The 17,563-nt window shown below is 40.0% G+C and overlaps 1 protein-coding gene across 1 annotated transcript in view; it reads right to left on the minus strand.

The window, feature by feature from the left end:
• Window positions 1–17,563, minus strand: part of SPTLC2 (serine palmitoyltransferase long chain base subunit 2) — a 108,370-nt gene that overhangs the window by 51,191 nt on the left and 39,616 nt on the right. The window contains exons 6-9 of the mRNA XM_039232258.1: window positions 12,975–13,068; window positions 8,467–8,572; window positions 7,269–7,488; window positions 4,015–4,141 (exon numbers count right to left, since the gene is read on the minus strand). Coding sequence (XP_039088189.1) covers window positions 4,015–4,141; window positions 7,269–7,488; window positions 8,467–8,572; window positions 12,975–13,068 — 547 coding nt within the window. The remainder of the gene's footprint in view (window positions 1–4,014; window positions 4,142–7,268; window positions 7,489–8,466; window positions 8,573–12,974; window positions 13,069–17,563) is intronic.

The raw sequence follows: 17,563 nt of genomic DNA on the forward strand, positions 1-17,563 counted from the left end.
GTCAAGTAAAAGCATAAAAGTACAGAAAGAGACAATTTCAGAATAGTGATTATCTCTGGGGGCTGGGTGAGAGAAACAGAATCAAGAAGGGACACTAAAGGGAGTTTTAGCTATCTTTTTCCTTTTAAAAAGTGAATAAATGGGGTGAGATAGTAACATCATTAAAATGTGAGATCATGGGTACATTATTTTCTGTACCTTTTCATCAAATCTGAAGGACCAATAACATTTTAAAAAATGTTTATTTATTCTTGAGAGAGAGAAAGAGACAGAGCACGAGCAGGGGATGGGCAGAGACAGAGCGAGACACAATCTGAGGCAGGCTCCAGGCTCTGAGCTGTCAGCACAGAGCCCGACGTGGGGTCAAACTCATGAACCGTGAGATCATGACCTGAGCTGAAGTTAAATGCTTAACCGACTGAGCCACCCAGGCGGCCCTGAAAGACCAATAACATTTCTAACCTATCTGAAGCATGCCAGAAGCCTACTGACATTAATAAGCCCACAAATTCATAAGAATCTGAACTCAAGGGGCACCTGGGTAGTTCAGTCGGTTAAGCAACTGGCTTTGGCTCAGGTCATGATCTCACGGTTTGTGGGTTTGAGCCCCGCATCGGGCTCTGTGCTGACAGTTCAGAGCCTGGAGCCTGCTTCAGATTCTGTGTCTCCCTCTCTCTCTCTCTGCCCCTCCCCTGCTCACGCTGTCTCTCTCTCTCTCTCTCAGAAATAAATAAAACATTAAAAAAAAATAAATAAAACATTAAAAAAAAGAATCTGAACTCAATACTAGAGAAGAATCTAAATTTGATACGAGGGCAAGAGAACCAGTGTGTCTGTTCTGTGTGTGTGTCACCTTAACAAAACACGCTTGCCTCCTCTCAGAACGGCCACCCTCCACACGTCACCCGCAAGCCCTCTACCCGTGCTGCTATGCTCAGGCCACAGCGGCCTCCCTGCTCTTCCTAACCACACAGGGGCCTCCTTTGCTAGGCCCTTTTATCTCTGGACTTTCAGGGCCAAATCCTCACGTCCCTCAAATTCTTGCTAAAATCTTGCCTTCTCAATCAATGACCGCTTTATTTTAAATTGCAAACTGGGTCCCCCAAACCTTCTCTACTTACTTTTTCTCTGGAATACTCATTTTCTAGCACACTCTATAATCTATTTCCCTCACTAGAAACCCCATTAGGCAAAATTTTGGGGGTGTCTCATTCTTGATAAATCATGAGTGCCTAGAAACAGCACCTAGCACACGGCAAGCACTGAAATATTTGGCAAAATAATAAAACTTCAATTTTTCTAAGTTACAGTACTCTCCAAGACTAATACAACACGCTGTCCTCTGAATCGCCAATACAGCCTAAGTATATATATACACCTCTCAAATGACCTGCCTGTATGCCCATTTCCTGTGGATCGTGATTCACAGGGCCTAACACATTGTGAGGTACTCCTTGTTTGTGGAATGAATGAAATTCAATGTCTTGAGCATAAAAGATGAAGTTTCGCTCAGGGCAGGCCACTTCTATCTTAAAATCACACTCAGGTAATTCCTTACAGATACCTCTTTTTAAAAGTCACTTTAAGGGGCGCCTGGGTGGCTTAGTCGGTTAAGCGTCCGACTTTCGCTTAGGTCATGATCTCACGGTTCGTGGGTTCGAGCCTCGCGTCGGGCTCTGTGCTGACTGCCAGCTCAGAGCCTGGAGTCTGTTTCAGTCTGTGACTCCCTCTCTCTCTGACCCTCCCCTGCTCACGCTGTCTCTCTCTCTCTCCTAGAAATAAATAAAACATTAAAAAAAAAAAAGTCATTTTAAGGCATAGTCAAAGGGCTGCTGCTTGAATCACACTTTTTTCCTTCTTCAAGGACAACAAAAAGACGCATTCAGTGATGCCATAAAAAGAAACAGTACCTTACATACTCAAATCTGAAAGAAATCAGGTCATGTTTAATTCAGATTGGGTAGCTGGATTTACGAGATATATTTATCTCTACTTTTGGTTTCATTTTTATTATCCTCTGTTTTGGCACAGAAACAATGTAACCAAAAGAAGTCCATCTCTACTAATTAAAAGTTTTAGAGAGTAATTTTTAAAATATATATAAAAGCTGGTAGTGGCAAGTGGTAAAAATGGCCACAAATTCTTGGGCCCACTGCCCATTTGAGATGGAGTCTGAATTCCCACGGCCTACAATCTGGACTGGCCTTAAAGGCCTGCTTGTTAACAACAAATCAGAAAATGCCATGGGGTACAGCACGTTCTTTGGGAACGCCTGCTCTGAAGCATCCCCTCTGGGTCCCCAGTCACTGTGCTTTGAGGAGCCCAGCGTCACGGGGAGGAAACGTGAAGGTGCTCTGGTCAACAGCCTCGGGTGAGCCCAGAATTCAAGACACTTCTGCCCAAGTGACTTGGGAGGGAATAAGCCTCCAGATGACCCCAGCCCCCAGCCATCTGAGTCTTCCCAAGCTGTTTGGGTCTTCCAAGCTCAGGCCTCAGATATTACGAAGCAAAGACAAGCCATCCCTGCTGTGCCCTGACCGAATTCCTGACCTGCAGACTCTGTGAGCATAATAAGATGGCTCTTATTTCACAGCACTATGCTTAGGGGGTGGTTAGAGAGGCAAGAAATAAAGTGGAAAATGAATGCTAACCCAACGTCTATATCTAATTACCATATTTCATTTTCTCACCACCAGCAGAGCCCAGATTTCATTATTTAGTACAGAGAAGTCATATCCTTCACACAGATCTGTGCTCTAGGACAGGGCAAAGAAATTACCAAAGTTAACTTTGAGAGCTGTTACCTATTCACTGCAGTCACCTCAGTCCATACACGGGACCGGCAAGGTTGATGCACCTATGTGAAGTAATCAGATAAATGCTAGCTACGTATGCATGTCGCAGATTAGAACACATTACTTCTAACACCATAAAGGAAGGAGAGAAGATAACAGAGCTATGGCTAACAGAGGGTTACTCACAAGGTTCCATACTGTGTTCACAATGTGAGTGAAGTATTTTCTTCCCCAAGGAATCAATTCATGAAACTGAAAATGATCAACACTTTCGAAATCCATGTCCAAAAATCTCTTACTAGAGATAGGATATATCACAGATGAGAAAAAATATTAAGGTAAAATTCTTATTTAGAAAAATAGGCTTACATTAATCAAACTCAGACATACTCCTTCCATCCTGTTTTTCAGTGCAAATCAAAAAAATCTTACCACACAAGTATTACATAAATGAAGACAGCTCAAGGCTGATAATGTAAAATCTTTTACAAGAATAAAACTCATTTTAGATGCATTTGAAAAGCAACAAGTAAAATGAATGTATGTCTCATACTCACAATGGAAAGTTTTAGAAGTGAAAAAAAAACAAAAAAACAAAATCCCAATTGTTCTAAATTTTCTGCAGTCAATACTGCCCTCTAGTGATGCAGAATAAAAGCGAACTAGAAAGTGAGCACCACATTTTATTTATTGTTCATTTTAGTATGTTTATGTCAGGGCATCTAGTTTGGATGACAAATCCCACCAAAGACAGAAAAAACAAATCCAGGATGACTTATTATCCACTGTTAAATTGGAAACTCTTCTACAAGGCACTGAATCAAGGACACTAATATATGCACTCAGCAGCCTTTAAATACAATGGGAACGGATTCTCACTACACACACTGAGCTACATCTTCATACAAAATTGTGCCATTTGAGGAAGACCCTAAGGCTCATTACCTAAGACTTATGAAGACAGGGGAGATAGTAAGCTCAAAGCGTCACCATCTGTACACAAGAAAATTCAACTGGAAGCAAGCCAGGCTAGTTCTCATGGCATGTGTACCGAACACACTGAAAAGTGCCCATAGCAACCAAGGCCTCACAGATCTGCCAGTTCTGCTCATTCGTACACCTGACTCCTCATTTTAAGAAAAAAGTTCAAGCAAAAGAGCATGCTTGGCTGCTAGCATTTATTGAACATAGGAAATTTTCCAAGGAAACAGAGACTTACCAAGGGTAGTTCCATCCTGCCCCATGATGCACTTCATAGAGGTGACAATCTGCTCCACGACAGGTGGGGACAGTGACGTGGCATAAACTGCACTATGAGAATGTGTCCGCAGATAGTCTATCAGCTCCTGGGGAGTTCACAGAAGCGAGTCATTAGCGGTCAAGCTTGAATCCTCTGGCAATGTCACTGCCTTCCTTTGAGGGAAAGCAGACTTTTCCTTCCACAGCAGTGGAACAGGGACACTAATCTGAGATGCAAGGTTAACTGACACAGGGCAACAGCCTCAGGCTTTGTTTTGCTTGTTAAACATGTCACAACATGAAAGAAACAAAACCTAGTTTTAAAGAAGCCCTCTAAATCTGGAGAACATATCACTTAATACTGTAAACATAACTACAATGCTGTGTTAAACAAGGTGTGTGGATTGCTTTGTAGATACAATAATTTCTTTTTTTTTTTTAAGTTTATTTATTTATTTTGAGAACATGAGCAGGGGAGGGGCATAGAGAGAGGAGGAGAGAGAAAGAATCCCAAGTAGCCTCCACGCTGTCAGTGCAAAGCCCGATTTGGGGCTCAATCTCACAAACTGTGAGATCATGACCTGAGTGGAAACCAAGAGTCTGACATGTAACCAACTGAGCCACCCGGGTGCCCCACAAGAATTTACTTTTAAGTTTACAAGAAAATATCACCTACATATTACCCTACGTCTGCAGAGCCCATCCTTACAAGTCTGAGTAAGAGAAAAGACCATTCCCTAACACCAATTTTAAAGGTATTAAATATCCTCTAGGGGCACCTGGGTGGCTTGGTTGGTTGAGCACCTGACTTCAACTCAGGTCATGATCTCATGGTTCTTCAGTTTGAGCCCCCCACTGGGCTCTCTGCAGTCAGTGCAGAGCCCACTTCAGATCCTCTCTGTCCCCTTCTCTCTCTGCCCCTCTCCCATTCTTTCCCTCTCTCAAAATAAACATTAAAAATCTAAATATCCTCCAGATACACAGAGACTTGTAAAATAATATAAATATGGCAGAATAAAAATTCACTGGGTCTTTCAAGAGAAAAGGAAAGCCATCTCACTGAATGAAGACAAACTTTATATGCCAGTTACAAGGAGTCCAAAACAATCAGTTGTATGTCCCTATTCTCTCCTTCTAACTTCACTAAATCTTTAAATAAAATGCGCACACAAAGTAGCTTATGTATCAGAACCCAACATGGAGACACAAAACAGGACTACAAAACAGCGTATCACTTCAAAAATACTAAAAAGTATATAAAACAAAAGCAGAGATATACCGTACCTAAATGATCTCCCAGAGTATGATTTTAAGTCCTTTGGTTTAGCAATAAATCTTACTATAAAGCAATCAAACTCTCCAAAGTGAGCCTGGTTCCATTAACAAAACTTGAGGTAAAACTATCAAACTTGACTAAAACCACTAATAATGAGTTTCCTCTAAAAAGCGATCAATTATTAAGAGAAAGTCCATGCTTTAAACCTCCCAATGTCAAGTTTTAAAAAGGAATTAGAGGGGCGCCTGGGTGGCTCAGTCGGTTAAACATCCAACTTCAGCTCAGGTCATAATCTCACAGTTTGTGGGTTCGAGCCCCGCGTCAGGCTCTGTGCTGACAGCTAGTTCAGAGTCTGGAGCCTGTTTCAGATTCTGTATCTCTCTCTCTCTCTGACCCTCCCCTGTTTACGGTGTCTCTCTCTCAGAAACAAATAAAACATTAAAAAAAATTTTTTTAAATAAATAAATAAAAAGGAATTAGAAATATGCATGAGTTCCTAATACATACCTCATACAAATAAATACTTAACAAATGATGTGTTTTTTCTAATACCATAGAGTTTTTTTTTAACAGTTTTACTGAGATAGAATTAACTTTTCTAAAGTATACAACTCAGTGGCTTACAGAATACTCATAGAGCTGTGTGACTTTCATCGCTATCTAATTTTATTTTATTTTATTTTTTAAGTAGGCTCCACGCCCAGCGTGGGACTTGAACTCATGACCCTAATATCAAGAATCACATACTCCACCAACTGAGTGAGCCAGGTGCCCTACTATCTGATTTTAAACATTTTATTACCTCAGAAAAAAACCTCATTTCCATCAACAGTCACTTTCCATTCCCCCCATCCCCTCAGCCCTTGGCAACCACTAACTACATTGTGTCTCTGATTTGCTTGCTCTGAATATATCACATAAAATCAATAATACAATGTGACCTTTATGACTGACTTTTTTTTTTTTTTACATTTATTTATTACTAAGAAACAAAGAGAGACAGAGCATGAGCAGGGGAGGGGCAGAGAGAGAGGGAGACAGAATCTGAAGCAGGCTCCAGCCTCTGAGCTGTCAGCACAGAGCCTGACCCGGGGCTCAAACCCACAAACTGGGAGATCATGACCTGAGCTGAAGTTGGATGCTTAACTAAGCCACCCACGCGTCCCTGTGACTGACATCTTTAAGTTCAAGTAAACTTACTAACATGAATGTTCAAATTCATCCATGTTGTAACATGGACATATGGCATTTTTCCAACCCTAACGATATAATCTTATAAACTAAGTATATTTGTCTCTGTTTTTACTGATAAGGAAATGGGAAGGTTAAATGATGTGCCCCAGGTCTCACAAAGTTAGAGAAGTATTCAAACCTAGGCCTCTGTCTCATCATTCAGCCATTTCCATCACACCACACTGATTCTCAAAGGCCTCAGAGTTCATTACATGATTTGTAAATTGAAAAACACAATGCCTTGCAGTACACCAGAGCAGGCAAAATAATCTTTTTCTTCCTGTCTCTATGCCCACCCAAGATGCATTTGAGGTCAAGGGGAGGGAAACTCGTCTTCTAATCCCACTGGCTCTCATTATAAACTCACTACTTTTGAAACTGTGGGCACAACCCAAACCCACTAGAAGACTGTGGCAAACAGGCAGCACCACTGTGTGTTCTTTCATACAAGAGGGTGTTCTGTATCTCAGACCAGCATGTAGTTTACAGCAAAGCTCAAATAAGAAGACAACAAACAATGAACAGAACCAGCCTTTAGTTTATCGGAGTCACTCCCTGAGCAGCTGAAGTGTGAAACCCAAAGGCACTGTGAGCCTAAGCCACAAACAAATTCAGGGTCCCCACATTCCGGTTCCAGACTCTTATCTGTCACAAGTCAGTTATTACTAAGTCTAATCACCAGTACCTTTATTCTTAGTTGCTCAATTCACATGTGGCCCATTTACCTTCTTGCCTCCAATGTATCCTCCAGAAGCACCAAAACTCTTTGTGAATGTTCCCATCATAACGTCCACATCCTCAGGATCCAGGCCAAAGTAATCCACCACCCCTCGACCTGTAGGGCCCAGAGCTCCGATGCTGTGAGCTTCATCTAGATACAAGTATGCCTTGTATTTCTTCTTCAGGGCAATCACTTCAGGAAGGCGGACAATAGATCCCTCCATGCTGGCAAGACAGGATAAAAATACAAACACCAAGACTTCTTAACTAAAAATTAGGAGTTAGTTGGTTATCTTATTATTACTGTTAATTTTTTAACTTTATTGCTTTATAAAAATAGTTTGACAACTCTGCCTGTGATTCTAAACTAGCAAAGTTAGGTTATGCCATGGCCAGGCAGAGGTCTAGGGGAAAGGAGACTGGATCTTTTAAAACGAGCACCCGAGGGGCACCTGGGTAGCTCAGTCGGTTAAACGTCCAACTTTGGCTCTGGTCATGATCTCATGGTTTGGGGGTTTGAGCCCCGCATCGAGCTCTGTGCTGAGAGCCCAGAGCCTGGAGCCTTATTCATATTCCTTGTCTCCCTCTCTCTCTGCCCCTATCTCACTCATGCTCTGTCTCAAAAATAAATAACTATAAAAAAGTTTTTTTAAAATGAGCACTCAAACAGAAATGATCTTAATTCACCACAGATGGATAAAGGTCACCAGGTTCTTCCAATGCTTGTAATTACAAGCAGTATTAGATTTTGTATCACACTGAATGTATAATTAAAATAACAGAAAATGAAATAAAATAAAATTAGACGTAAGAGAGTACATGCAAGGGCTGCAAATAAACCAGAATAAAATTTTCTTCAAATGAAATGATGTATAATTTATTCTGACAGATTAGAAAATATATTCCAATTCTTGCCACTCTGTATACATTCCCTCTACAAACAGTAGAAAAAGAAAGAATCCCAACAGAGGGGTGATTTGCAGACCATGTAGCATGATGGAAAGAATAAAGAAAAGCCAGAGAAAAAGACTTCTGTTCTGTTGTGAACTCTGCTTCCAGGTATTTTAACAAGTCAGAGACATTGCCTCCTTAGTTTCCGGGGGGGGGGGGGGGGGGTTCTAGATTACCATTCCCTTATGCTTAAAACTTCTGTAACTTCACAGAGCCAAATCAGAAGAGATAAGAACAGGAAAGCAGGATTACCTATAGATTCCCTCCACAAGGATTAGAATTTTCTTCCAGGGTCTTCGAGTCCGGGGCTGACCATAAACAATGGCATCTTTCAACAGCTTCTCTAGGCTTTGCATATCTACAGCACACAAAAAAGAATTTCAGCACAAAGTACCTTCCTCTTTCTGAACTTTCTTTCAGAATGCAAATACACATTTCTTATTCAGGAAGTGTGTGTCAGGTAGCAAAGGACACTGACTTTTAGAATCAGAACTGAACAGAAAAAGATACGGCAAACTGGGTGGAGCTACTGCTAGCTTGAATGACAATCTAAGATGTAATAATGTTCAAAACCACAGAAACTCCACCAAGCGGCTGTGGCATAGGTGATTCAGAGGTGGTTAGCATGTCTGTGAAATGGCTGATGTTTCATGTTAAATACCTGGCCGTTCAGTTAGCAGTTTTTGGGGTTTTTTGTATTTGTAGAATCAACTGTATCTTTAATCCTAGTGAGTCATTCAGAAATACATGCATAAAAGAGCAAGAGGGTGCAAATAAACTATTAAAAATACATACACCTCTTAAAAAGCAAATATGAGGGAATTCACAGTGCATGCCCCATTTCCTTTCACCTAGGATACACTCAACAAATGCTTGTTAAACAGCTTTATCTTAGTAGTGGGCTAAAAACACACCAGTGGTAGGCATGAGACTATGTGGTAAGAAAGCTTGGCAATCAGCTGAGCCTTCTGTTTGACTGGATCAGCTGTTTGTACACTATCGAGCTCTCGTGGCTCTGTTGGTCCTTAAGGAAGGGTAACAGGCCCAGAAACGGCTTGGCTGGTACTACCATTAACGAGGATCATTTTTCCTGTTAATGGTAAATGCTTTATCATCAACCTGGGTGGTTCAGTCAGCTGAGTGTCAGACTTGGTTTATGCTCAGGTCACGATCACAGGGTCATGGGTTTGAGCCCCATGTCAGGCATCAGGCTCCATGCTGTGTATGGAACCCCACTTAAGATTCTTTCCCTCTCTCTCTCTCTCCCTCCCCCACCACTCTCCCTCTCTCTCAGGGCGCCTGGGTGGCTCAATTGGTTAAGCGGCTGACTTCAGCTCAGGTCATGATCTCACCATTTGTGGGTTCAAGCCCTGCTGGTAATTCAGAGCCTGGAGCCTGCTTCGGAATCTGTGTCTCTCTCTCTCTCTGCCCTTCCCCTGTTCATGCTTTCTCTCTCTCTAAAATAAATAAAACATTAAATTAAAAAAAGAGTCTGTCTCTCTCTCCCTGTGCCCCTCCCTGACTTGTGTACTTTCTCTCTCTCAAAAACAAAAACTATAAATTCTTTGAAGACCATTGTTACCACTACTATAGACTTCACACTTAAAACAACTGCCCTGAAATAATGGCCTCAAGAACCTTCCCCCAAAGTCTATGTAACAGGGTGCACTTAACAGGGCTGGGAGGCACTCCATCATAAAATATGATTTTATACTCTTTATTGCTCATCATTGAAGGAGGTGGATACAAAGTTGCATGATTTTGCTCTTTCCATGAAAGGACTTTGAAGAGAAGTAAGGTAATAAAAACACATACCACAAATATGATGGCCAAAGGTTGTGACTGTGTTTACACCTTCAGTTATTCATAACTAAACAATCTGTTACCTAGCCCAGAGAGGAGATGCTACCACAGTTGTGAGTATGTCTGTTTTCAAACTGCTAATCTGGCTGTAGAGATCAATGTGTGGCAACCAGCAAGAGACAAAAGAAAAAGGTACTCCTTGTTTTAGTTTCCTGTTTATATACATAAAGGAAAAGAAAAATATTGACTCAAAATTTTATTTTTTTTTCAAAGTTTATTTACTTTGAGAGAGAGAGACAGAAAGAGCACAAGTGAGCATGAGCAGAGGAGGGGCAGAGAGAGGGAGAGAGAGAATCCCAAGCAGGCTCTTTGCTGTCAGCACATGGAGGCCCACACAAGGCTATTATCTCACAAACCGTGAGGTCACGACCTGTGCCGAAATCAAGAGTGGCGGCTCAATAGACTGAGGCACCCAGATGCCCCAACTAAAAATTTTAGATGAAAGGAAGTATCTATAGTAGAATGCTTGACAGTATCACCTACTTAGGGGGGGAAAAATCATTTATCTCTCTCATATTATGCTCCCCAAATCCCATGTAAATTAAAAATTTAAATAAAAAATATACCACAAAACCACCAAAAGAAAATATGAGAATAACTTTATGATCTTAGAACGGGGTAGGCATGATGCAAAATCCAACATCAACATTTTAATAAGTCTGCACAGCAAGACACTAAAAACAAACTAAAAACTAAAATTAAAAATACTGAAACATAAAACAAAGAATAATTAATATAAAGGGCTCTTATACTCAGCGAAAAACAGTTTGGAAATGGCCAGTTCACAATGAAATACAAACATGATCTGCTGTGTAAAAAGTTGCTTGTAACCTAATAAAGAAATAAAAATTAAGATGTTATTGACTTATTAGATTAGAAAATACTTTAAATGATTCATAATGTCCTATGTTGGCCTATGAGTAGGGTCACTGTCATGTTTTTGAGTAAAAATCTGTACCATGTTGAAGGCAATTTGGAAAGGCATAAAAATGGTTTTTAACTTTTAACCAGGCATCCTAAGACTGCTAAGAATTTATCCTAAGGCATTAATCAGACCACTGAGCAAAAATGTTGAGTGTAGGTAGTACTGTTTCTTACAGAAAAATTTAGAAACAACCTACGTGTCCAAACTGAGGGACAGACTGAATGAGAGCGACTTCAGATGCTGCTTGCCACTCTGGCATTAGTTCACCATATGTTGTAAGAAAATAGGTTACACATGTGTTTAACAATCCCATGCACTTTATAAAACAAAGTACTGTTTGTATCATTCTTATTGTAAAACGTTTTAGACAAGACAAAGACAAAAGGAAGAAAGTTATTACCACCCATAAACCTTTCATCGAGAGTACAGATCTAACATTTCGGTGTTTGATCTTCCAGATTCCTGTCTGTACATGTATACATTTTGGTAAAAAATGATATTGATGTACAGCATGGTACACTTTCCTCCCTACATGTGAGTGTTTTAACTACAACAGTTACTCATTCTTATTGTAAACAATTATTTTAATAATACACAAGATATCTCCCCTTAGGGAACAAGTTCTGGCTGAGTGCCACCTTTCTCTGTGCCTTGACAGTATCTGTTCATATCTGTATTTCAGTGTCTGTTCAGTATCAGTATCCCACTCCTGATTTGTCCATAGTCTCCTTATTAACCAGTCAGAGGCCCTTAAGATGGGACCCTGCTTTACTCATCTCAATAGCCCTGGCTTATGCAGGATACACCATGAGCATCTAGTAAACACCTATTGAACATGTGACTTGTGAACAACAAAGATAAAAACGTTGAAAGCCAGGGCGCTTGGGTGGCTCAGTGGGTTAAGCGTCCAACTTCGGCTCAGGTCATGATCTCATGGTTCATGAGTCAGAGCTCCGTATCGGGCTCTGTGCTTACAGCTTGGAGACTGGGGCCTGCTTCAGATTCTGTGTCTTCCTCTCTCTGCTCCTCTCCTGTGTGTGCCCTCTTTCTCTCTCAAAAATAAATAAACATTTTTAAAAATTTTTAGAAATTGAAAGCCAAATGAAAGGAGAATGTTGTATTTTGTACCAAAAGGCTTCCTTTAGCCTCTATTTCTATTCTAATGAGGAAGAGAATAACTTTTTTAAGTGTTTTTTTTTTTTTTTTTTGAGAGGGGCAGAGAGAGAGAGAGACAGAGAGAGAATCTCAAGCAGACTCCACTCTGTCAGCACAGAGCCTGATTTGGGGCTCAAACTAAAACTATTGAGATCGTGACCTGAACCAAACCCAAGAGGCAGCTGCTTAACCAAATAAGCCACCCAGGTATCCCAAAAATAACTTAAAAAATTTTTTTAACTTTTTTTTTTAATGTTTTATTTATTTCTGAGGGAGAGAGAGACAGCGTGAGCAGGGGAGGATCAGAGAGAGAAGGAGACACAGAATCTGAAGCAGGTTCCAGGGTCTGAGCTAGCTGTCAGCACAGAGCCTGATGCAGGGCTCGAACCCATGAACCGTGAGATCATGACCTGAGCCAAAGTCGGATGCTTAATCGACTAGGCCACTCAGGCGCCCCTTTAATGTTTATTTTTGAAGGGGAGAGAGAGCATGAGCAAGGGAAGGGCAGAGAGAGAGAGGGAGACACAGAATCTGAGGCAGGCACCAGGCTCTAAGCTTGTCAGCACAGAGCCCGATGAGGGGCTTGAACCGATGGGCCATGAGATCATGACCTGAGCTGAAGTCGGACACTTAACCAACTGAGCCACACAGGTGCCCTGAGAATAACTTTTTAAAAGACTGGACCAGAAAGACATTTTAAACGTTGCAACATGCTTCATTTAGATTTTCTATTATTAGTGTAACTAATGGTACCACTGCCACTAAGCCCAAAAATATTAAACACTAAGGCTTGAGGTAGATTCCACATCAAACTCACTGTTGTGTTTGAAGATTCGAATGGTTGCTCCTGAGAGTCTAGCTCCTAGAACCAGCGATGCATGATTTAATTCATCACTCAAAATCAGGCAACCCTGCAAAACCACAAGCACAGGAAGGTAAGAGGCTGAGAGGATTTACTTACACAAATTACAAAATGCTAAAATCATGAATAATGCTATCTTATTAAGGAAAGTCTGTACGACAGCAAAACTATCAATTTCGAGAAGAAGAAAAGTATACATATTTTTGTTTTGCAAAGTTAACTTAGAAGTAAATGCAAATTTCCAGACTTTTAATTTCTTCAGTCCTATGACTGACTTACATATTCAGTTATATAGTAACAGGCTTTTATTTACACCTAAACTCTGAATTTCTCTTCTGCCAGTCTTTCAATTCTTTACTTGCCACTCTTGCCATTCCACTGTACCTTTAAAGGATTCTCTTCCTTCCCTTCCATACAATTTTATTTTCTTCTCTTTCCAGCTCACTTTTTTCTGATAAAATCTGCAATATAATTTGTTATTTACCTTTTTATGGTTTTTTTTTTTTTAGATTTCATTTTTAAGTAATCTCTGCACCCAATGTGGGGCTCGAACTTACAACTCTGAGATCAAGAGTTGCATGTTCCACCAACTGAGCCAGCCAGGAGCCTCTCACCTCCTTTTTAGACATTCTTATTCACCATTTCTTTTTTTTTTTTTTTTTTTTTAAATATTGTTTATTTATTTCTAGGAGAGAGAGAGAGAGAGCCAGCGTGAGCAGGGGAGGGTCAGAGAGAGAGGGAGTCACAGACTGAAACAGGCTCCAGGCTCTGAGCTGGCAGTCAGCACAGAGCCCGACGCGGGGCTCGAACCCACGAACCGCGAGATCATGACCTAAGCGAAAGTCGGACGCTTAACCGACTAAGCCACCCAGGCGCCCCTCTTATTCACCATTTCTATGTATCAATCTACTATGAGGCTCTATAATATCCTTAGTTCAAAAATAAAATAAAAATTAAATGTCAGCAGCTAATAGCTAAGTACTTAATAGGTTCCTGGCATTATGCTAAGGTTTTTAAAGGCATTATTACTTTTAATCCTCATTAAAAAAATCTACGAGGCAGGTACTATTATTATTCCCACTTTACGTATGAGGAAATTCCACTTCAGAGGAGTTAACAAATCTTGCCCAAGGTCACAAGCATACTAAGTGATTCATTACGAAGCTTCTGCTTCTAGAACGCATGCTCTCAATCTACACTACACTGTTTCCCCTTCCTTGAAATGGAATAATCAACAACCTCACATAGAATTTAGCATCAGATTCAAAAAAATGTTAAAACTGGATTGGTTCCTGTCTTTAATAGACTGATACTTAATAACATTTCAACTAAAGTATTTTATCTGAAAGATAAATCTTTAAGACAGGACCTTCCATGTCTATATATAAGAGCTCTAATTCTACCTTATTACAGTTTCTGAACATACAGAAGAATAGAACAAGATTATTTAGTGTGAAAATTTTTGAGAAATTCCAAATAAGAATCTCAAGATTTATACTGCTAAATGCAGTACAGGAATGTATTATAATCAACATGATGAAGTCAAAGAACCATATACATTTAGGTCTTTCAAAAAATTTGTCCATTGTATCTAAGTTGTTGAATTTACCGGCATAAAGTTCTTAAAATTTCCTTATTATCCTTTTATGTCTATACAATGTGTAGAGATGTGTCCTCTCTCATTCCTGCTACTCGTAATTTGTGTCTTCTTTTTAACCTCACCAGTCTGGCTAGAGATTTATCAATTTTATTCATTTTCTCAAAGAACCACCTGGGGTTTCACGCATTTTTCCCATTGTCTCTTTTCTAAATCACTGATTTCTTTTTTTTTTTTTTTTTTTTTTTTATGTTTTATTTATTTCTAGGAGAGAGAGAGACAGCGTGAGCAGGGTAGGGTCAGAGAGAGAGGGAGTCACAGACCGAAAGAGGCTCCAGGCTCTGAGCTGGCAGTCAGCACAGAGCCTGACGCGGGGCTCGAACCCACAACCGCGAGATCATGACCTAAGCGAAAGTCGGACGCTTAACCGACTAAGCCACCCAGGCGCCCCATAAATCACTGATTTCTAATTTACCTTTATTTTATCCTTCCTCTGTTTGGACACTTTGGGCTTAATTTGCCCTTCTTTTTTGAAGTACTTATTTAGATGGTTGATTCAAAATTTTTATTTTTTGTGGCACCTTGGTGGCTCAGCTTAGGCATCTGACTTCCGCTCAGGTCATGATCTTGTGGTTCATGAGTTTGAGCCCCACTTTGGGCTCTGTGCTGACAGCTCAGAGCTTGGTGCCCTTTTCAGATTCTGTGTCTCCCTCTCATTCTGCGCCTCCTCTCCCCACACACACTCTCTCTCCTTAAAAAAAAATTTTTTTTTTTGGTTTATTTATTCATTTGGCAGTCACAGGATGGGGGTGGGGTTATGGGCTGAAACAGAGAATCCCAAGCAGGCTCCAAGCTGTCAGCATGGAACCCAACACAGGGCTCCATCTCATGAACTGTGAGATCATGACCTGAGCTGAAATCAAAGAGTCGGATGCTTAACCAACTGAGCCACCCAGGTGCCCCCAAACTTTTCTTTTTTAATTAATTAATACAAGCACTTAAAGCTATATATTCCCTCTAAGAATTGCTTTAGCTTTATCTCATAAATTGTAATATGCTACAGTTCCATTTCATTCAAAGTATTTTCTATGTTTCCTTTCTTCTTTGACTCATAGGTTATTTGGAAGTATGTTTTCTCAAATATTTGAGCATTTTCCAGATATCTGTTACTGATTTCTTTCTTTTTTAATTAAAATTTTATTTATTTTTAGAGAAAGAGAGAAAATGTGCACGTGCGCATGGGGGTAGGGGGAGGAGGGGCAGAGAGAGAGGGAGACACAGAATCAGAAGCAGGCCCCAGGCTCCGAGCTGTCAGCACAGAGCCAAACGTGGGACTCGAACTCGTATACTGTGATACCATGACCTGAACCGAAGTCTGATGCTTCCCAGTGCTGCCCAGGTATCCCTTATGTTTCTGATTTCTAATTTAATTCCATTATGATCAGAGAACATACTTTGAATAGTTTAAATTTTTAAAATTTTGTTAAGGATTGTTTATTAGCCCAGAAAATGGCCTATCTTGGTAAGTTTTTTGCTGATCTCAGGAAAAGTGTTTCATAAATCTCAATAGGTCAAGTTGGTTGATAATGTTTTTCAAGTGTCTATAACCTTGCTGATTTTCTGCCTAGTTCTTCTATTCAATTATTCAGAGAAGGATATGGAGATCTCTAATAACAATTATGTATTTGTCCATTTCTCCTTTCATCAATTTTTGCTTCATGTACTTTGAAGCTCTAATATTAAGTACTGATATATTTAAAGTTGTTATATTTTTAATGAATTAACTCCTTTATCATTATACAACGTTCCACTTTACACCCAGAAATATTCCTTGCTCTGAAATCTTTGTTTATATTAACATAGTCACTAACTTTCTTTTCAATTATTGTTTGCATGCTGTATCTTCTTCCATCCTTTTACTTTTAATTTAGCCTGTGTCCTTAAAGTAGGTTTTTGGTAGAAACCGACTTACTTTTATCTAATCTAACAAGCTCTTTTTTCTTTTTGAAAAAAAATTTTTTTTAATTTATTTTGAGAGAGAGAGAGCAAGTGTGCATGGGGAAGGGGCAGAGAGAAGAAGAAGAGAGAGAGAATCCCAAGCAATGAGTTCAAATCCCAATGAGGGACTTGAACTCATGAAACATGAAATCATGACCTGAGCTGAAGTCAGATGCTTACCGGACTGAACCATCCAGGTACCCCCAACCTCTCTTTTCTAATTGGAATGTTAAAACCATTTATACTTAATATGATAATATCATATAATATCAATATAACCAGGTTTAAATCTCCTCCCTTATTTGTTTTCTATTTGTTCCATGTGTTCCTTGAAGCCATACATTATACAACTGAAAAGGACTTTAGAGTTAACCTAGTCCAAATGCCTCATTTTACAGAGGAAAATTTGAGGCTCAGAAAGGCTGTGACAGGGGTGCCTGGCTGGCTCAGTCAGAAGAGCAGGCAGTTCTTGATCCTGGGGGGTCGTGTGTTTGAGCCCCACACGTGGGTGTAGAGGTATCTTAAATAAATAAAACTTAAAAGGAAAAAAAAAAGAAAGTCTGTGACAGACAGGCTCACAGTCATACAGCTAAATTTGAATATATAAAAAAATAAATAAATTTGAATATATAAGCAACCAAACAAAAACTTAAGTCTCCCAACTCATTAATCTACCAATTTTTCAAAATACAATTCCTCAATATCAATGTTAAAAAAACCTGGAGCACCTGACTGGCTCAGTCAGTGGAGCATGCAATTCTTGATCTCAGGGTTGTGAGCTTGAGCCCTACATTGGGTTTGGAGCCTACTTAAAATAAAATTTAAAAAATATAAAATTCCTTGAGGGCCCTTTCAAGCTAAGAGTGTCAATCTGCTAACATGTGGTTTACGAAGTCTCTTTTCTCTCCTCAACTGCCCCCTTACAAACTCTACCCACAGGGGGGTAAAA

The sequence above is a fragment of the Hyaena hyaena genome, unplaced genomic scaffold (assembly GCF_003009895.1).
Source record: "Hyaena hyaena isolate Hyena2069 unplaced genomic scaffold, ASM300989v1 scaffold_65, whole genome shotgun sequence".
Taxonomy (NCBI): Eukaryota; Metazoa; Chordata; class Mammalia; order Carnivora; family Hyaenidae; genus Hyaena; species Hyaena hyaena.